General features: G+C 38.7%; 2 protein-coding genes across 2 annotated transcripts in view; both read right to left on the bottom strand.

Moving 5' to 3' along the window:
• KANSL1 (KAT8 regulatory NSL complex subunit 1) overlaps positions 1 to 22,226 on the bottom strand; it is a 192,140-nt gene that overhangs the window by 39,195 nt on the left and 130,719 nt on the right. The window contains exon 3 of the mRNA XM_006897809.1: positions 6,338 to 6,479. Within this exon, the coding sequence (XP_006897871.1) occupies positions 6,338 to 6,479 (142 nt within the window). The remainder of the gene's footprint in view (positions 1 to 6,337; positions 6,480 to 22,226) is intronic.
• LOC102852572 (transmembrane protein 171-like) lies at positions 2,979 to 3,959 on the bottom strand. Its single transcript, XM_006897867.1, has one exon. The coding sequence runs from the start codon at positions 3,957 to 3,959 to the stop codon at positions 2,979 to 2,981; it is 981 nt and encodes a 326-aa protein (XP_006897929.1).

The raw sequence follows: 22,226 nt of genomic DNA, 5'->3' as shown, positions 1-22,226 counted from the left end.
TATGAAAAGCCAAGAGCCAACATCGTTCTCAATGGGGAGAGATTAAAGGCATTCCTTTTAAGAACAGGAACCTGCAGTACTAAATGACCTGGTAGAGTCTTTTGTTAATATATACTATGACCTTAAAATGGTTCATAACAAACGGATTCTACTTTGTAGAACATACCAAATTCTTACTATTATGATAAAGATGTTTTATTATAATTGGAGTAGTTCTTTAGTGTGTTTTTTTTAAATCCATAGAAAGGTATACTGTATGATATACTAGGATAAACATTTAACTAATTGACATTAGTTCTAAACCACAGATGACATACAAATTTGACTTAAACTCAGGACTAGAATTCATGTATAGTCAGGGAATGGCTGTATACTATATACTAAGACAAACATTTGACTAACTTTAGATGCAAACTATATTCAACTTGTAACTTAAGTACAAATTCAATCTAAAGACAAGTTTAGGAACAGAACTATCTTATCTTGAATGTCTTATTTTATAAAGCTTTAAAAGAAACTTGGGCCCAGAAAGATTAAATGACTTGCGACTCATAGCGAACCGATGTACAACATCCCTAAACTCTGCTCTGTCCTGTGCCAATCGCACTGTCTCCGACACACCCATCCCGATTACCCCAGTCATTGAATCAATCCACCTCATAGAGGGCCTTTGTCTCCTGTGCTGTCCCTCCACCCTCCCAAGCATGATGTCCCTCTCTAAGGACCGGTCCCTCCTTACATATCCAAAGTATATTAGACAAAGCCTCAGAAACCTCACCTCCAAGGAGCAGCCCGGTATAACCCTCTCAAGGATGAATCTAGGAGAGCTCTGGTGGCCTAGTGGCAAGGAGCTGCAACTACAATTCCAGAGGCGAACAGTTCAAATCCACCAGATGCTCTGCCGGGGAAGGAGGGACAATCTCCTCCTGTACCAGTCAGATCTGATTTGACGGTACACGCACACAAAAATAATAAAATTTAAAAAAATTTTAAAAAAAAGGATGAATCTGTTTGTTTTCCTAGCAGTCCATGGTACCCTCAATACTCTTCTCCAGCACCATAGCTCAAAGGCATCAATTCTCCTTCTATCCTCTTTGGTCATTGTCCAACTCTCCAATGCAAGTGATTGCAAAGACCATATCCTGTATCAGACACACCCTAATCTCCAGAGAGACACCACTGCTCTTCAGTACCCTGGAGAGGTCCCTAACAGCCGACTTTCCCATTGCAGTATGTCTTTTAATTTCCTGGCTACTGGTGCCAAGAGTGTTGACCGTGGAACCAAGTGAGCTAATGCTGTGAACAATCTCAATCTCTTCACCATCCATCCTGATGCTGCCAATTCGTCTGGAGGTGCCTTCTTGACATTGAGCCTCAATACATATTGAAGGCTCTACTTGACCCTCTGCAGCAAGCACTTCAGGTCCTCTTCAGTTTCAGCAAGCAGGGTTGTGTCATCTGCATAAGGCAGATTAGATTGTTGGTAGATTTTCCACCAATCTTCACCCCACATTTCTCCTCATAGAGCCCAGCCTCCTGGATAATCTGTTCTGCATACAGGTTGAAAGGGCATGGAGCAAGATACCATATGCCCTTTCCAATTTTGAACCATGCAGTGTTTCCCTGCTCTGTTCTGACGACTGCCTCTTGGTCCAAGAATAGGTTTCGCATTAGCACGATCCAGTGTTCTGGGATTCCCATTCTTCTCAGAGTCACCTACAGTATGTTAAGACTTAGTGGTAAGAAACTGCACTGTTTGGGGGTTGTGGGGGATGATTATGCAACAATGAAAGGGTTTTTTGGGGGAAAAAATGAACTGAGAGAGGGTGTAGGGAGGAAAATATGCATAAATGAATGAATGAAAATCTAATTTTTCTGTACACTTTATTTAAAATCACAATAAAAAAAGAAACTGTATTGCTAACACAAAGGTACCCAGTTAAAATTACGAGCTGTTCTCTGAGAGAAAGATTGGCAATCTTCTCCGACGCGATTTATTGCCTCTGAAAACCTGCTAGATGGCCAGCTATGAGTCAGCTCTGACTCAATGGTATAGAACAACAAACTGCCAAAAAGACTGCAAAAATATGCATCTAGGATGAAAAAGTATCCTTGCCCTCCGACACAGATAAAGATGCTTAGAATGAATGTTTTATAATTTTAATAAAGCATAATTTAAATAACCAGTAAGAAAGAAATATAAACAAAATTCAACCAATAAAAATAATGCTCTTCCAGGCCTCCGTGCATATGAAGAAAAAAATATCTTAAGTTATACTTACATTAATATGATTCTGTTCAAGCAAATTATTTATACTCATAGAAAAAGCACAGTGGACAGCACCTCCCCTCCCAAAATCCCCCTTTGAATTTGGGGGTTTGTTTGGAGTAATGGAGATGATCTTTTACACTTTCTCAAGTTGGCTAAGAATGACTCAAAGTATTTCACCAGTCTAACACAGCATTTTTCCCTTATCTCTTGAATCAGAATGTATTTTACAACTGATAGCAAATTCCAGTTTAACAGAAATATTTCTATTTTCTTACTGTCACATGAATATTTCATCTTATATTAAAAATTAAATTATATGAAAAGTAGCAATTTTATAATTGAAAAAGAAAATGATACAAACATATGCATATATATGAAATAGATCAACCAACAAATGAGTTTTAAATGATGTACATACAGAAATCTAAAGTCACACACACAAGAGTTGTCCAAGTACTGTGTTTTTCTCCTTAGAACAGAATTTTATCTATCTACCTCCAAGCCATTCTTAGTCACCATTCTAGCTCACACTTTACAAATCTCACTTCACATTTCCTTGTAAGGAAGTGCCAAGAAAAGCAAAATTTTCTGCACTCTTAGGTGTACAGCTTTAATTTTTTTTTTTTTGCATTTTATTTTTTTTATTAAAAAGGTGTTAAATAAAATAGTGATCAATTATATATAAAACTGAACAGGAGTCCATAGTTCAGGGAGGGGAAGGCTCAGAAGGTGGAGGCCGGGAGGCGGTCACAGCGCCTGGTTCCTTTTCTTCATACCGAGGAGGAAGCTCAGAAGGCAGGTGTGGAGCGAGCGGGATCTCAGAGGCTGAGTTAGTCCCAGAAATGGTAAAGATGGAGTCGCTTCCTCTCCGAGAGGTGGCACCTTGGCCTTCAGGGGCTGGGGTCCCATAATTAAAAATACTGTAGTACGGAGGTGGATTCTCTCTGGAAAGCACACCATTGGCCCCACGACTTCGTGTTCCCACGGATGCTGAAGCCTCAGGAAAGTAAGGTGGTGGAGGCGGCGGAAATATGATCACCGCATCACCTACAGTGACCGGGACTGGCTCCGTGCTCTGCGTCTGTCTCTCTTCACTTTCCGTGGCATCCTGTCCCATGCGCAAGATGTTTTTTTTCTTAACGTGGGCGACCACAAAGAAACACAGCCCCACGAGCACAACCAAGGGCCCCATGATCTGTAGAGTCAGGAATCCACACAGCTGGGGATCCGTGTCAGCAGCGTCTGACTCATTCAGCAGCTCCTGCGTCCAGTTTGAGCCACATCCAGGGAGCCAGATGCCCAGTATGCTGATCAGCAGGCCGCTGGTCAGGAAGAGAAACCCAAAGATGAGGCACTGAGCAAACTGGCGGCTCTCTCCACAGAGGAAGGCCTGGTCGGGGTCCGCCAGGCTACCTCTCCGCCGCTCCTCCAGGAGCTGGATCTGGGCCCGGGACCGGGCCAGGATTATGGCCCCCAGCCCCACCACAGCACACGAGGGCCCGGCAATCTTCAGCACCGTGCTGCAGCTGGTGAGGGTTTCGTGTTGGCAGGCCTGGAATCCAAAGATGGACAGCAGGACTCCCACACACAGCATGGTGGCACCAGAGATGAAGAGGAAGAAAATGAACTTCCCTGTGTTCCTGTGGTGCTGGTCCCCACCGGGTTCAGCTGCAGCCATGGGAGACATGGTCAGAAGTGGCCCCTTCCCCCAGGGGGAAGAAAGCACGGTGGAAGCCTTCTTTTCTCCTGCCAGACACCTTGGACAGCTCTGAGGGCGTCCAGCGTACGCGCTGCCCGGGCCGGGGCGCGCAGCCCGGAGCCTGGCGTAGGGCGCCGAGGTCGCGCTCCGCACGGACGGCGCCGGCGATCGGCCCCCGGGTCTGCACGGCCGCCGCCGCCTCCACACACGCGGTCCCCGCTGTGCTGGCGGCGCCCGCACTCCACAGCTTTAATTTTTAGTCTCACTTGTTCTAGCTAACTTTTTTATAAGGTATGCATATACAGGGAAGTAATTTTGACAAAGTGGTTGAGGAGATAATAGAGGAAATCTGAAGATGATATTTTCAATCTCTGTAACTAGAAATCCTCAAGTCTTGTCTCTTCCCTCAGGTATTCGTTCTCTATTGCAGAATATCAGATATTATGTCAACAAATAAATGTGCACTTAAATTCATTTTATCTCCATCTCCAAAGCCATTATTCTCATTCAGACTTTCTTTATTTTGGTCATGCACTTTTAAGAAATTTTCTTTCCTCAATTCTCTTTGCCATTTCAATAGCTCTTAATCCTTGAACCTTTTCTTGAATGAACACAGCTGCACTCCTTGATTTCAAAAGCATCACATAGTAAAGAGTTACCATCTCCTCAAAAAAGGGAGTTCTGGTAGACTAGTGGGTAAAGAGTTGCACCACCATCCAAAAGTACGAGATTCAAATCCACCAGCTGTTCCATGGGACATAGATCGGTAAGGTTCTCCCATGTGGTTTACAGCTTCTGAAAATCCTCCAGCGGGTCAGCTAGGGGTCAGTTCTGAAGTGTCAGCAATGAGCTGTTTTTTTTGTTGTTTTTTTTTTTTAAATTCAGAGTCTGAGAATCTCTTCACTAATATTTATATTGATTATATGGTCAAGCAATGTGTGTCCAATTATTAAAGAAGTCAGGATTAAATGTGTTTCCAAGCCTACCCCTATTAATTAAAAAAAAAAAAAAAAGGAAGCCATCTGAATGCTGCCCTCAATTATAACATGCTCTACAGAACACTTCTGGAGATTTGAGACATGAAATAATTTTTTAAAGCAAGCTTCAGAAAAAAATACTTAACACATTGCCGCAAATGATGGCAAAATGTGTTTCTAAGCACAGCCTTCAATTTAAAAGTGTGTAGCAACGTGTTAAATGATTCAAATACAAGAAACTTTTATCTCTAACTCTATTTATCATCCAACGTGACTATGTATCTATACTCAAAGCATTAACTCAGATACTTTCAAACCTATGTTTCACGAAGTATTATCCATAACAGCTAAAAGGGATAAAATAATGCAACTGTCCCCCAAGAGATAAATCAATAAACAAAAGTGGTACATGCATATAATGGAATAATACAGACAGAAAATTGGTAAAATAACAGTATTTCGTTAGAATAACTATTTTTAAAAGGTAATTGGGATTTAAGGTTTGTATGCATTTCCTTATGTTCTATTCTTATATGCTGTAATACTGCATTAGGTTTGAGGTAAACTATGTTTTCAGACTAAAATCTCTAATCACTTTGTTCTCATCAGCTTGTCACCCTTTAATATTCGTTATACTAATTTAATGAACTCCATTCAAAGCACAGCATTTTCCTCAAGATTGGATAATGCAAAGGAAAAATGGGTAAAAGTGCTTTGACAACATTTTTTTGGAGCAGAGGCCCTTACCTCACCCAAAAAAATAATAAACTCCACACAACTAGGATTTTTGTTTAGTAATATAACTACACCAAATATAACAATGCCTGGTACATATTTGTTGGACAGATTTACTTTCCATGCATATTTCTGACTTAAACCCAAATGAATCATCATCAGATTTCTTTTTTAGATCTTTTTTCCCCCAAGAAGATGTTTAAAAAGAAAAACTGCACTGTATTGTTTTCAAAGAGAAATACTGTACAGTAACAATCAGTACTCTGCAGGTGAATAAAAGAAAAAGAAAAATCTTCTGCAGGGCAAAATTATACTACCTGGAAAAAAGAAAGAAAAGAGAAATCTGCAATAGTCATCACCACTTGTCTATAAATGTAACAAATAAGAGGGAGCTAGCAAATGACTGACTTTATAAAATTTTTTAAAATGCTTCCTTTGAGTACAGATACCCAAACTGGTGAGTTCTAAATGCATGTACAATTAACACTGTATTTTGTTCTCTGCACTGCACAAAGCATAATCATACGCCAAACAAACTATTTCCTTGACACAGATAACTATCACTGAAAGGCAGTAGGGGGAATGAGAAAACAGGAGATGAGGATAGTGGTAGTTCTCCAGTCGGTTGGGAAATACCAGACATTTATTCCTTACCTTATTAGCACGAATCTGTTTGTAAATATCCGTTTGCTGCCGAATTCGGTATTCCAAGTCAGAGACATGAGCCTGAAGCCAGTTCCAGCGGCTAACAATGGCTGCTCGGTCTGCAGCCCATTTCCATTCCGACCTGCGCCTCCTAAAAGGAAATAGACTGAGTGAAATCCCAGAGTAGCAGTAACATCCATAAAAAATGAGAAGCAGGGGTATGAAACTACCAAATATGTTTATTATAGAGATTAGTGTGAAGAATGACCCAAGATAATATGTTAAAGGACACACACTCACATACTCTCTCTCTCTGATGAAAGCCTCCACGGTCAGATACTGCCTAACAAATAACTAAAGAAAAGGATCTTTCTGTATTCAGATCCTGTGACAAATAATTTCTCTGAAACTGGTTTAATGTCTTAGAAGACAGAATTATTTACACTCTAAAATGAGACATATAGAAGAAATATGATTATCTAAGAGGATACATTATTACAGCTAGTCAAAACTTCAACAAGAGTACTTAATAAAGATCAAAATATGAAACCCAAATATGTATATGTCAACAAGAAAACCAGAAAGTAATATATTTTTTTAAAATAGGGCATTATTTCATAATGGTAACAAAACCCAAGATTATATAATAAAAGAATAAACATGGAAATAGCACCATACAATAATAGATCTAATAATAAAAGTAAAACTATAGATTGGAAGGAGAGATCTGTTAAAAACAGAATTCTTATTAATATAACACAAATTGTAAAATTATAAGATGACAACCTAACAGAAATGAGCAAATGAGGAAACATTAGAAAAACCCAATCCATCAATAAACCTGTAAAATATGCCAGCTTTCATCATAATTTAGTTCATAAAGTAACACTTTTTAAAAACATTAAGGTGTTATTTAAGATTTGAAAAATATCTGTCTGATAAGAGCAACTGTTGGTAAAAGAAGGAAGATACCAACTCATACAGTACTGATGATGTGGCACTGACACTTTTGAAGAGTATTTAAAAAGTATTCGGATCGGTGGAAAATGTGCACACCCCATTGTTAAATTGTGCTTCTAAGCCCGTAACGTGCATATTTATATGAGGTGGTAGAAGGTAGCAGAATCTACAATAGCTAAAATATAAGTTATGTTCAAATTCTGCTAAGTCATTCTCTAATACTACTATTTCTTTAATGAATGAACTTTTCTCTAGTAGTAACTATTTAATACCACCTAAGTATTAAGATATGCCAGATGAAAAAAAATCCAGTAAAGATGAACATAAACTAAATAATAAAGGGATTACTACAAATCAGGTAAGTATTAAGCCTACTAGAACAGTAGCACAACAAATTTAGGATTAGGATGTCTTCATTAAGTCTGAGAAGGCTGGATGTGAGCTGTAAATACAATTAGTATTTGGTTATCTTAAAAGGTCTAATAGAACTTTGTAACATTTTAACTTTTTCTTAAATGGCACAGGAGTATTTGGTGTCTATTTTATTTTATAAACAAAATAAATATTGCATACTTTACCACAAAATTATTAAAAAAAAAAAAGTCACTTTAACTCCACTTTCAATCATGACATCCATACATTTTACCAAAGTGAAGTTTACCATTGTTCAACCACACAGGAAATATAGTTAATTAATTAGTTAATAAAAGAATATGCCTCTTTATGCTAAAAGCAAACACCCATCTAACTACAGGGTAACTCAACCACAGTGATAATGTATTGATCAAAGTTTTCCTTTATTTAGAAACAATGATACATGATAAAAAGATTCTTTCTCTTAAACACTGAGTTTTACTCCAGAATTGACCCTGAACCCAGTGCCAGTGACAAAAAGGAAATACAACTGACAGCTAAGGAAGCAAAGGAGGAAGAAGCCTCTGGGTTCAACCAGCCATCCCCACTGGACCCACCTGGGAAAACACTTTGCAGTCCAGAGGGGAGCAAATGACAGGAAAATATCTTCTAACAGAGCAAGAAGGCAAGCAGCTTTAACCCAAGACCACCAGTAAGGTGATAAAGCGTCCTCCCTTCCCCCCTTTACATCTACACCCCTGTTCAGTATGAAGAAGCCAGAGAGTCGGCATCTGATTCCCAAATCAATAAGACAGTTGGTTTAATTACTATTGGAAAATGCTTGTCATTCCTCTGTAGCATCTGATCCTCACTGGACCCTCATCATCTCCTTCACCTGCTCCCCCTACCGACCAAACTGTGCAGCTCTGCAACTGCATCCTGGCCCATCCTCACCCTTCTGCCCCCAACTCTCACCTCCTTGTACCCCCAATATGTTTTTCCCAATTAAAAAAATTTGCTTAGGCAGTGCCTATACTGGGGGCAGGGGCGGGAGGTTGATAATATTTGAATGATACTGAGAAGATTAGCAAGGATGACATGCAAATTCATGAAGCCTTCCATATGTAGTTTGGTTGTTTTTTTTTTTTTAAAGGTTAAGTATAATGCTGTGAATATAAAAATAGCCTTTTTTAAAAAAAAGAAAAAGAGGCAAAGCTACTTACATCCTATTCCCTACTTTATTATCTCTCATCCATCTTCCTATTCGACAAAATCTGAGTTCTACAGATTTCTATTACTCCTAAAGCTACTACTACAATCAGTTTGCAATCAATTATGACTTCTCTACTCCTCTATCTTCCTTAACTTTTAACATGAGTTAACTATATTACTTTTTGTTAAATATGGCCCTCTAATCAGAATCTTCCTTTCATCGGATAGGCTTCTTTTCAATTGCCCAATCTCCAAGGAAGCAACCCAGTATAAACTTAATGACATTAAGCAGATCCAAATCTCAGCGATCCTGCATGGCAGACAGCTTCCAAGGCTATTCATCTTTGTAGAAGCAAAATGCTTTATCTTTCTTTGGTGGGTTAAAATTGCTGGCAGATCTTTCAGTTGGCAGCTAAATGCCTTAATTTAGTGCTACTAGAGTTCCTAATACAGTTTAAAGAGAAGAAAATATTAGAAAAGATAGTAACTGAAAATCCAAAAATGACCAATAAAATGAACAGTTACACTCATTTTAGTTTATTCACTTGTTTTAACAACTGGCATTGCCTAACTCTAACGATGGAAAGCCAAGCAAAAGAAAAGTGATTTCCATCACTAACAACACTTCCTTCTCCTTAGTCACTCTTGCTAGACCAAGAATCCTGGTAGTTCCTCCGCAATGGTCATGATCTTAGCTCAGCCTTCTCCAGATTGTGTTCCAGGACTCTAAATTGGCAGGAAGGATGAAAACTACTTGCTATCTCTGAATTGAGAGTCATCTTGGATTTCTAACCCCCTTCTTCCTTAAAGTCAAAACACATACCCTAAAAACATTTTAGTTTGACAATTTGAGAAAATGAAAATACAATTAAAATATTAAGAACTGCCTTTATTCTCTAGTAATAATGAACAATGTTTTACTAAAGCGTTTCTAAATTCTAAATTAATGTGTTAGAAATTTATTATTTGAAATACCTATATAAAACCAAGTCTCTAGATAAAACTTCTGGTGATTGGTTAATGAACCAATTAGAGAAAGGCAGTACCAAAGGGAATACAAATCCCTAACTTATGAACAGGCTTTAATCTACAAATATATTTGTCATATGACTGGAACTAGAAGGGATTTCTACAGAAAGTTACCACATGTTGTTATTCCACAACACTGCACACCTCAGTATCTGTAATGAAAAATGGAAAACCCCACCCTAAGAGTGTCCAATAAGCATCCTGTGTTCAAAATGCCAGCAATATGGGTTGTTGTTATTGTTAAGTGCCGTTGAGTCGCGACCCTATGAATGAAAGACCTCAGCCCTGTTCATAGAGTTTCCGGAGGCAAGTCATTTCAGAAGTGGATGCCACTCCTGCTTCCAAGCTTGTTTTAATTGGGAAGCCCCACCAAATAGTGTCCACCATGGGAACCATTATCACATTTGGCATATCAGTGTCACAGTGTTTAGCATCACAGCAACCATGAGTTACCTCTGTACAGCAAATGGACACACCAGTGCTGTACCACTTATAAGAATGACAAAAGAAAAAACAATTTAAACCAGGCCTGGGAGCTGCATATTGAAATCACCCACCTTGGGCTTGGTACCATAACTTTCTGTCCACTAGGCCAATGCAGCTCTATGTTGTTGAGCAATATGGGTAGAAAATGAGAGCTATCTTATTAACAAGCCTGCAGTGAGCTGTGAAGATGTTAGCTCCAGTAATTTACATCTTAAAATCACAGAAGACATTAATAGCCATCGAGTTCAAAGTGACTCACAGCTGACCCTCCAACAGGTTTCTGATTCTATAGAAGAGACTGCTCATCGTTCTTCTGCAGAGAAGCTGGTGGATTCAAACTGCCAGAGAGGCTCTGCTTTGGATCCAGCAGCACAACTGCCTACAGATTTTGCCACTGCCAACCAAAGCTCTAAGAAGAACACTGAGGCTATGGGCAGTACAAATAATTAATGTGCTCAATGACTAACCAAATATTATAGGTTCAAGGCTAACCACATGCACCTTGGTGAAAAAAGGTGTAGTGATGGTTTACTGGAAAAAGCTGGCCACTGAAAACCCTATGATGAATTTTATTTTGCCACACATGGGGCTGCTATGACATGGAACTGACTCAGTATTAACTGTGTGTTGCTGGAAAAAATCCATCAACCAAACAGGATTATTGTTGCACAATGATACTTTAAATATAATGACAATTTCTAATAGTCAATGATACTTTAAATATAATGATAATTTCTAATAGTCAACCATAATGGGAAAAAAGATCTGGATAAGAGCTAATTCCTTGAATTTGAAAAATAAATTCTAAAATATTTAGAAGTACTTCCCCTTCACCTGTTATCTGACTAGTGTATCTGTTAAAACTCGTTTTTGGCAGAATTCATTCTACTTTTCTCCTGTTGCTTACTCTGTACTAATCATTAGTAAAATAACTGATTTTAAAAGTTATCTGCTGCCTTCTATTATTTTGCTATATATATTATAATGTTTTTTTAACAAAAATGCTTGCCTACATAAACTATGGTTACTGTCCAAAAGGGTAGTAATTAAAAATTTTGTTTTTATCTACAAACAAAAAACAACAAAAACCAAAAACCAAAAACCTGTATATTGACAAAGTTGCTTTATATGTTCTATTTAAATACTCATTAGCTATGTTCTTGCACAATTATCAGTTTAATGTAGTTTGCTTGTTTCAACAGGATCAGCATATAGAAGCCCTGCATGATTAATGGCTCAGATGCTAACTTAAATGTTAGAGAACTTACTAGACGCTCGCACTGTTTCCCAAAAGATTACAGCCTTGAAGAAAATCCTACAGGACGGCTCTACTATGTTTTATGCTGTTACTGTTAGGTGCTGTGAGTACAACTCATAATGAACAACCGATCTGAACCCTGTCCTATCCTGTGCCATTCTCATAATTTCTGACATAATGGAGCCCATTGCTGCAGTCACTGTGTTAATCCATCTCATGGAGGGTTCCTTTCTTTGCTCAACCTCCACCTTTCCAAACGGGATGTCCTCAAGGAATACCTGTCCTAACAACATGCCCAAAGTATGTGAAGCAACACTTTACCATCCTTGCCTACAAAGGAGACCTCTGGCTGCATTCATTTTTTCCAAGATGTTATATGCTGTTTGTTTTTTTTTTACAGTGGGGTAATAATGTCATTTCTAGACAGTCAGTTCATGGGATATTCAGTACTCTTCTCCCAAACTACAATTCAAATGCATCAATTCTGTTATCCTTATTTCATTGCCCAGCTCTCAGATGTACAGCAAGTGATAAAAAGTTTCCTAAGTCAGAATCGGCGACTCGACGGCACATAACAACAACAACAACAACAACAAGTCAGAATCAACTCAGCAGCACAGAAAAATGAATATTCAGAAGTTGGAATATTTTTCTGGATCCAAGAATATATTAAAATTCCAAGAGAAAAAAAAATCACCCTAAAACTGATTTCTGTAAGGACCTCTTAACCACAGTGCAAAGCACCTTTCCATCCACTGAAAGTTCAAGTCTGCACTTAAAAGCCGTGTCAAAACAAAAAAGAAATAACTTTATTAATGAACATGTTTCATTTAAAAATTATAAACAGGTCAATATAGGAACTTTTATGGAAGACTTAATCTCTTTTCAGTATGAGGATGAAGACTCCTTCAACCTTACTATAAATTAACAAATACAGAATCCTCAAGAGTGTCACTGAAGTCCCTTTTTCTCTATCGTACCATAAGATGGGCTGACACGATTTAGTTAAAAGAGATAAAACCAAAATTTTACTAACACAGAAAATGAAAATAAGAACTTGGAATAGCATATTCCTTACTGTCAACTTTTAGGCAGTCAATAAGAGGCTACAAATATTCAAGCTCTGTACTTAACAGATCGTTTCTTCAATACAACATCATTGCCACAGACAGCAGAAGAAAAGATATCAGTGGTGAACATTTCCTTTTGTGCAGAGATCAATTACAGCAAAAGCTAAGCGAGTTAATGAAAAGAAACACTCAATACAAGGAACTGAAACACATCGAACACCTGACTAGGGCTGTCAAAAGCTATGTTCTAGTCTAAGTTGTAGTTCCATTACAAGTGACAATGAGAATAATGCTGTAGGACATTTTCTATCCTTAATGCATAACTTTTAGAATTTAGGCAATAATAAGTATGCCAGAAATGGAAGTGAATCCACTTTTAATTCTCATTTCCATCATCTATTTTGTTCTTTCCTTTTATGCCAACATAACCTGTTAAGAAACAACGTAAAATGACTGAAAAAAAAAATCACCCAGCGTTACATTTAACTGGTTAATAAAGTATGTGATGAAAGGATGAGTGCCAGTTCAAAACATGCGAGAAAGCCAGAGACATCCCAGGTTCTAAAATCTCCAAGTCATTTAGATGTTTTTTTTTTTAGATAGTTTTATAAAACCAAAAGAATACAGTAAAACTGAAACCATCGCAGAACAATTACTATTTCCACATCACATTTCCAGGATCAAGGGTGTTACAACAGTAAGAGAAAAATCTTGTCATTACTGAGTCATATACAAGTCTGTCTGTCTGTCTCTCTCACACAACACCCCCCCCTTCATTGTGCAGTATAAAAGCTGTATGAAAACAAAAGGTTCAAGCCAACTCTTGACTTTTACTTACTTTATATGATTCTAAATACGTAAATTATTGTTTCACCATTTATCAAGTGGAAATATGACCAATATTGAGCTTTTGAAGTCTTGGTAAACATTAGTAATATACTAATAATTTAAAGGAATAATGTAATCCACCAGATGCTCTGCTGGAGAAGGAGGGGCAATCTCCTCCTGTACCAGTCAGATCCGATTTGACAGTACACACATACAAAAATAAGTTTTTTTAAAAAATGGAATAATGTGTGCATATTTGAGAAAATTAAAACATGAAATCTTTAAAAAAGAAGTTTCATGAAATAGAGGTGCTTTCAGTTAGCAGTAGGAGGTCATATTCTGAGAGCATCTTAAGACCTGGGCTTTATCATCACCAAAATTAAGATCTGTTCCAAAACAGTTAAGACCAAAAGAATCTGTTGTTGTTAGGTGTTGTCGAGTATAGGGATCTTATGAACAACAGATCTGAAACTTGTCCTATCCTGTGCTGTCCTCACAAACCCTGACACACCTGAACCCATTGCTGCAGTCACTGTTAATCCACCTGGTTGCGGGTCATCTTCTCTTTCCGCATCCCTCTCCAATAAATATCCTCTCCTAGCAACAGAGTCTAAGTATGTGAGAGGAAGATTCTTCATCCTTGCCTTCAAAAAACATGCTGGCTCCATCTTTTCCAAGACATATCTATTTGTTCTCTTGGCAGTCCATGGGATATTCAATATTCTTCTCCAACACCACAGTTCAAAGGTATGGACTCTTAAATCATCCTTATTCACTGTCCAGCTCTCAGCAAGCAGCATAGCAAGTGACTGAAAAGACCATGATCTTATATAGAAATACTATTCAGAGCTTTACTGAGGTTTGGGAAAAAGAACACATCTTCAAGAAAATAAAGCCAACTCAAAAAGAGCAATGCTGGTTAATTTAGCAGTTTTTAGAAAAAAAGAACTTCTGGTCCATATAAGATGGAACAAATGTAAAGAACTTCAGACTTGTCACTTGCTGATCTCTAGGAATAGATGGGATACAGATTAACATTTTCCAACGAAGAGATACAACCCTGGATGGGTTCACCAGTCTACGCTAGGAAATTTGGAGGACAGCTGACTGGAGGAGATCCGTATTTGTTCCCATTCTGTGATCTAGCTAACAGAATGTGGAAATTATCAAACAGTATAATTAATAACATATACAAGCAAAGTACTGCTGAGGATCATCCAAAAATAACTGGAACAGTACATAAGAGAGGGTTCTGTCAGACGTTCAGCTGGATTTAGAAGAAGCGGTGGTATCAGGGATATCACTGTTGATGTCAGATGGGTCCTGGCTGAAAAGCAGAAGAACGTCTATCTGTGTTTTACTGACTATGTAAAGGCATTTGACTGTGGATCATAACAAACTATGGCTAACATTGAGAAGAACGGGAATCTCAGAACACTTAATTGGGCTCATGTGAAACCAATATCATAGCCAAGAAGCTGTTATCCAAACAGAACAAGGAAAACACTGTATGGCTAGGAATTGGGAAGGGTGTGCATCGGAGGTGTATCCTTTTTCCATACTTATTCAATTTGTATGCTGGGCAAATCATTCATGAAATCAACTCTATGAAGAAAAATATGGCATCAGAATTGAAGCAAGACTCATCCACAACCTACACTCTGTAGATCACACAACCTTGTTTGCTGAAAGTGAAAGTGCTTGTTGAAGAAGATTAAAGACTAAGCCTTCAATATGGATTGGCATCTTAACACCAAGCTGACAAAGGTCCTTACAAATGGGCCAGTGGGTAACATTATACATGGTTAAAGTATTGAAACAGTTAACACTTTGCCGCAAATGGAAGAAAAAAAATGTTTCTAAGCACAGTAGTCAATTTAAAAGTGTGCGCAACGTTAATGATTTCATCGTACTTGGATCTAGCAGGAGGAAGATAAGACGACGCACTGCTTTGGGCATGTCTGTCTGGGATCTCTCCAAAATACTGAAGAGCAGTGATATCACCATTTGAAGGCTAAGGTGCGCCTGATTCAGGCCATGGTCTTTTCATGGCCTGAATGCATCTGAGGGCTGGATGATGACTAAAGATGATAAAAGAACTGACATCTTTAAATTATGGTGCCAGAGAAAAGTAATGAATATCCAAAGGACTGTCAAACGAGTGAACAGGTATGCCTCAGAAAAGGTGCACCTGGAGTGCTCTTTGGAGGCATACTTTGAACATATTGCCAGGAGAGGTTATTCCTTAGAAAAGGACATCACACTTGGAAGGGTGGAGGATCGCCAAAGAAAGAAAAATCCCTACTGAGATGAACTGACACCGTGACTGTGGCAACGGGCTCAAATGTCTCAGATAGTGAGGATGGCAAAGGATTAAAATCTGTTGTTCAAAGCGTCGTTATGAGTTGTACTCAGCTCAACAGCATCTAACTACAACCACCTAGTAGTAACAAGGAGCTCTGGTGGCCTAGTGCACTGCATGCCACGCTGCTCACTCAAAGGTCATCATCAGTTTGAATCCACCAGAAACTTCAAGTAAGAAAGATGGACAATGTCCCTCATCAGTGATTTACAGCTTTGAAAATCCAATGAAAGTCTGCTATCAGAATGTACTCAATAGAGAAACAGAAAGTGGCACATTCCTTCCTCTAGACAGAGGAGGAGGAATTCAATCTTATCAGTACGAGGCAAGCCCAACAGAACCTGTAAAAGGCACAGAGGAGTTCTGCTAACAATAAGAATTCAGCTGAAGCATTACAGCTATTTTTTTTCTTTCTCTTTTTACAGCAAGTATTTACCTCATTCTATTATCTCCCAAACTTGGGTTTTCAACCTACTACTGCATGGGAAGCTCTGGTGACCTACTGGTAAGGAGGTGAAATGCCAACCCAAAGGCATGTAGTTTGAATCTACCAGCTGCTCTCTGGAAGAAAGATGGATAGTCTCCTCCCATGAGATTTACTGGCTCTGTAAAACCCAATGGTAGCCCTGCTATGTGTTGGAACCTACTCAGCATGTAACAACAACTACATAGGGAGAGAGCTCTGGCCGACCAGTGGTAAGCAGTGAGTTGCACTGCCAACTCAAAGGTGTGGGGACCTCTCGTTCAAGTCCAAAAGCTGCTCCAAAGAAGAAAAATGGGTAAAATCTCGTTTGCTCTTACAAACTCAGAAACCCACTGAGAGGCCAGCTGTATGTCCGTTCTGACTCAACCATGATCAAGAGGGATAGGAGTAGGAAGGAACAGGAGTATTGAGCAAGAGAAAGATGTGATGGTCAGCTTCTGTAAAGACAGAAAGTTGAACAGCTGCACCCTGTAAGATTTATAGGTCTTGGAAACCTGATGGGCAGTTATTATGAGTCATAACCGACTCCATAGCAGTGGGTTTTATTTTTATTTGTGTTCACTCAGGGATGGATAAGAGAGCTCCTGTTGGTCTAATGATAAGAAGCTGCACTGCAATCCCAAAGACAAAGACTAAAATCCACCAAGAGATTTGAACTAAAAATCTCTGCAAGATTAAAGATGGGCAGTATGGAGGGTCATGCATCGGTCAGTTCCAATTAAATGGCACAAAGCAACATGAGAAGCCCTCCTATTCTGGTAGTATAACAAAAGTAAAATAAACAAAACATATTGTGGAAGATTCACTCAGAATGCAAGGAAAATTAAAATACAGCTATAAAGATAAATCTTATAAACATAATGTTGCAAAATTTACGTTTCTCGGGCAATTCATACTACTTTTACAAAATTTTTTCTATTCACGTTTCATACGATCATTGTCATACACTGTGTCTTATATAAAATTAATCACCACTGATCTATGCCTATTATTACTCAGTCTTTGCAGATAACCACTGGAGTGGAAGGAATGCTGTGAGAATGGTCCTACTGATCTGACTTTCTCTGAAGTTTATTTATGTGAAATGTAACTGAAAGACGTCCATCAAATGAAAAAGTCTTAAAATATTTGCTAGGCTTCAGAAAAGTATTTGATAAAATTTCCATTGTACACATCAACAATCATCGACAAGTCAAAAAACCCTCTCAAGGTAGACCTTGCAACATAGAAGCTTGGATTGGATGGGAGACAGCCTATCTTCGGGTTAGCGGCAAAATTCTGGAATACTCCACAAGAGATCCCCAAGAAGATGAATGCCACATATATTTAAAAAAAAATTATAAAGAGCATGAAATCCAGACACATTTCCAAATCTGTGCGTCTTTACACCAAGACTAATACAAATATGAGCTAAGCATTCCCCACACACGTTCTAAAACTCAAAGAACATAATTTTCTAAGCTAGCTTTATTTGCTTTTAGATTTCTTAGGCCTCGACAAGTACATAAAAACTAGTTTCAATTAACAGCCAGAACTTTAAATTTATTACTTTCAAAGGCAAGATAAACCAACAATCTTTGAGCTTTGATTCAAAGCTCAAAGTTATGCCCAAACTGTACATTTGATTCACTTAAACTGTATTTCTAATCCACTGAAATGATATGAGACAGAACTCATACACCAGAGTTCACACTTTAGACTGCATCACTTGTCTGAAGCTGGGTCACAGAATCTCATGTATACTTCATAAAACTCATAAATGCTTGAAGTTTTAAACAGGATTTAGAAGAGGTCCTGGCACCAGGGATATCACTGGTGATGTCAGATGGATCCTGGCTGAAAGTAAGGAATATCAGAATAATGTCTATTTGTGATTTACTGACTATCCAAAGGCATTTGACTATGTGGATCATAACAAGTTGAGAAGAATGGGAATCCCAAAAGAATGGGAGGCTGTGGTGTGAACAAAGCAGGGGCATAATTTAAAATTGAGAAGGGAGTGCATCAGGGTTGTATTCTCTCTTCCTACCTCTTCAATCTGTATGCTGAGCAAATTATCCAAGAAGCTGAATTCACCAGCTTAACAAAGCAAATAAGAAGAACGATATGATCTTAGCTATTGATGCAGAGAAGGCATTTGATAAAATCCAGAATCCTTTCCCGAACAAGACACTTAGCAAAATTACACTAGAAGGGAATTTCCTCAATATAGTGAAAAGTACATATGCAAAACCAAGAGCCATTATCATTCTCTAAAGGCATTTTCCTTGCGAACAGGGACAGATGCTGCCATGGACGTGCTCACCAAGTTGTGCCAAGAAATCTGGAGGCTCCGTCTAACATACTTTGGACATGTTGTGAGGAGAGACCGGTCCTTAGAGAGGGACATCATGCTTGGGTGGGTGGAGGGACAGCGCAGGAGAGGAAGGCCCTCTATGAGGTGGACTGATTCAGTGACTGGGACAATTGGGATGGGAGTGTCAGAGACAGTGCGAATGGCACAGGACAGAGCGGAGTTCAGGGCTGTTGTACATAGGGTCGCTATGAGTCGCAGGCGACTCGACGGCACATAACAACAACAAGAACAGTCAGGAGAAATGTTAGGGATAGTCTTTTTTGTTTTATTTTAATAAATTACTTTTAGACATCTACAGAGATAAATATCTTAATACAAAAAAGTGGACAGGGAGAGGCGTAAGAATATGAAAGTCAAGAACCAATCAGATGTAACCTCTAAAGGAACCATGGGATCAAGGACTTGGGCTTAGTTCCAAGTGACCCAGCAGAGCACGACTAGCAGGTAGCAGATTATCTTCTAAATAAAAGGACAAGGAAATATTAGTGAAAATGTTTTTGTTTAATTAGATGCTACATCCTTAAAATATTTACTATTAGCCACTTACTGAGCTCCATCATACTAGCTATGCCTGAGATGAAAAATGAAGGTATGAATGTTTATTAAAGAAACTTTTTTTTTTTTAAAAAAGAAACATTTACTTTGGTTAAGTAAGTAATCCAGAAGTGACTGGGCAATTAAGAGGTCTGCTCTGTGAACATCTAACTGGTACGAAATTATGCTAAAAAAGATCTGAATTAGAGAAGGGAAAAATGAGAATCTGACAAGCAAAGTAAGATAGGCACTTGGCCATGAACCAAAGACCAAGATCAAAGAAAACATGATTATATAAATTGGCATGATTGATATCTTTAATGTATGTGTAACACTAAAAAAAAAAAAAAACAAAAAAAAAACACCACCAAGAGGCTAGACTCAAACAGAACAATGTTTCAATATCCACCAAATAATAGAAACAGAATTCTTACCTTTTTGCCTTTCCTTACTTCAGACTAGTTCAAAACCAAGTATCTCCCCTCTCTTACAGAGACTCGAGTAGCAGCAAGTTTTTTTTTTGGACAGCAATCCAAATAAATCTAGAATCTAATATTACCTTCCATAAACTCTAATATCCCTACCCTGACCCAAACCACCATCTTTCTAAACTGAATATTACTCATGTCCTTATTTCTGCCCACAACTGTCAGTGATCCTTTCAATCTAGGTCAGATCATTTCAGACTTGAGCTCAAAGAAGATACCAACTTTCCACCTCAGAGTAAAAGCTACAATCTTTGGTAGTTCCTCCATGACCTGTTTCTATTCACTCCTGTCCCTATTTACCACTCTGACTCCATTTGCTACCATTTCTTTGCTTACTTGCTTTGAGACTATTCCAGATAGGCTCTGACATTGTGCCACGTGATGTTCCCTGTGCTCAAAATGCACTCCCCAGTTCACTAAATTATACAAATATTCATTTTGATCAGGCCTTCCCAAAATATTAAAAATCTTCCATTTTCTCTACACTGCATGATTCCTCCACCCCCTGCACAGAATTTATCATCTAACATACTAACTTTGAAAACCAAGGAGCACCTAACCCAAGCCATGGCTTGGAATCAGGAAAGATGTGCACATCTAGTCAATCTGTAAGCTGAGCAAATTAATTCGGGAAGCTGGACTTTATGAAGTAGAATGTGCCATCAGGATCAGCAAAAAGACTCAACAACCTGCATCATGCAGATGCTTGCTCAAAAGGAGGAGGACTGGAGGCGACTGCGGCAGAGAATCAAAGACTGCTGCCTTCAATGTGGATTATATCTCAACAGCAAGAAAACAGAAATTCTCATGACTGGGCCAATAGGCAACATTGCGACAGACTGGAGAGAAAAGACTGAAGCTGCAATGATTTCATCTTGTTTGGATCCACATCAACACCCTTGGCACCAGCAGTCAGGAGGTCAGAAGACATAGAGGACTGGGGAAGGTGGCTGGCAGGGATCTGACCAAAGTGTGAGAGAGCAATAATGTCAGTAAAGGCTACGGTATTCTTGATTGAAGCCATAGCCTTTCCAATCACCTGCTATGCTTCTGAGAGCTGAACAATGAATAACAGGAGAAGAATGCCAAATATCCCATGGATTGCTCAAAGAACAAATAGATAAACCTTGGAGAAAGTGAAACCACAGTGCTCCCTGAAGGAAAGGAGGGCCAAACTTAAATGTATGATCTCACATACTTCTAGCATGTTGCTAGCAGAAGCTACTCCTTACAGAGGGTCATTATACTTGGAAAGGTGGAGGGTCAGTGAAAGAGAGGAAGATCCTCAACAAGATGGACACAGACTGCAGCAATGGGCTCAAGTGTGTCAGATGACGCCGATGGCACAGGACAGGGTTCAAATCTGTTAATACGGTTACTATGACTTGTACTCAACTCCACAGAACTTAACAATGTATTCATTTTGAAAATTAAGGTGCACCTAACCCACGTCATGGTATTTTCCAATTACCTTACAGGCTTGTGAAAGTTGAGTCATGAGTAAGGAAGACTAAAACAAAACTGGTACCTCTGAATCGTGGCAGCTATGAATATAGACTATACAATGATTGCCAAAAGAACGAAGAAATGTTTTGGAACAAAGCCAATCAGAATGTTCCTTGGACTTTGACTTAAGGATGGTGAGACTTCAACTTACATACTTTGGTTATATTATCAGGAAGAGTAGTAAGTCCCTAAAGATTTCAAGCTTAGGAAAACACCTTTAATGAACAAGAGGAAAGTTCAAGTAAATGTGGTGTTTCACTGGACTGTACACAGGATCACCATAAGTTAGCAGCAGCCATATGGCACTCAATTCAAGAGCAGCTTTTTACGTTTCAGGGTTTAGGAGTAATCTTATGAAGCAATTCCGTCATATGGCATAGAACAGTTCACAAAATGTAGGTTCTGTAGTTCCAAATGGTGAACACTTGTCTGCAGAAAAGCTTGACAGCAATTATCCAACTACTGGTCTCTACTTGTCCAGAACAAAAGAGAAGAAACCAAAGGCTAAGAAGAAAGTAGTCTACACCCCCCACACCCCTAGTGGGGCCCAGGTACCAATACCGACTGTTTAAACGTTCATCTCAAACATAACATTCAACAAACAAAACCAAACCAACTTTACAGATCACAGTTACATGCAGATACAAAAGTGGTTGTTAGATGAGGGAGAGAACTGTTTAAAAGACATATACGATTACATATTAGACATATATATGGTTAGGGATATAAGATTAGATGTTATTACAGGGTAAAAAGGGAAGCCACTGACGGGGAAAAAAGTATTCAGTAATAACATATCAGATAAGGGACTTATATCCAGAATTTATGAAATACTTGAGCACCACAACAATATAAAGGTAAATAATCCAATAGAAAAATGGGCACAGGATATGAGCAGGCACTTCACCGAAGACGACATTCAGATGGCTAACAAGCACATGAAGAAATGCTCAAAATCCCTAGCCCTAAGA

Source organism: Elephantulus edwardii, unplaced genomic scaffold (genome assembly GCF_000299155.1).
Source record: "Elephantulus edwardii isolate Elephantulus edwardi_28Jun2011 unplaced genomic scaffold, EleEdw1.0 scaffold00216, whole genome shotgun sequence".
Classification (NCBI taxonomy): domain Eukaryota; kingdom Metazoa; phylum Chordata; class Mammalia; order Macroscelidea; family Macroscelididae; genus Elephantulus; species Elephantulus edwardii.
The sequence above is the reverse complement of the archived record's forward strand: the minus strand, read 5'-3'. Positions and strand labels throughout refer to the sequence as shown.

What these genes read in the sequence shown, in the direction of transcription:
- LOC102852572 (XM_006897867.1), bottom strand. Translation starts at nt 3,959, where the DNA reads ATGTCTCCCATGGCTGCAGCTGAACCCGGTGGGGACCAGCACCACAGG.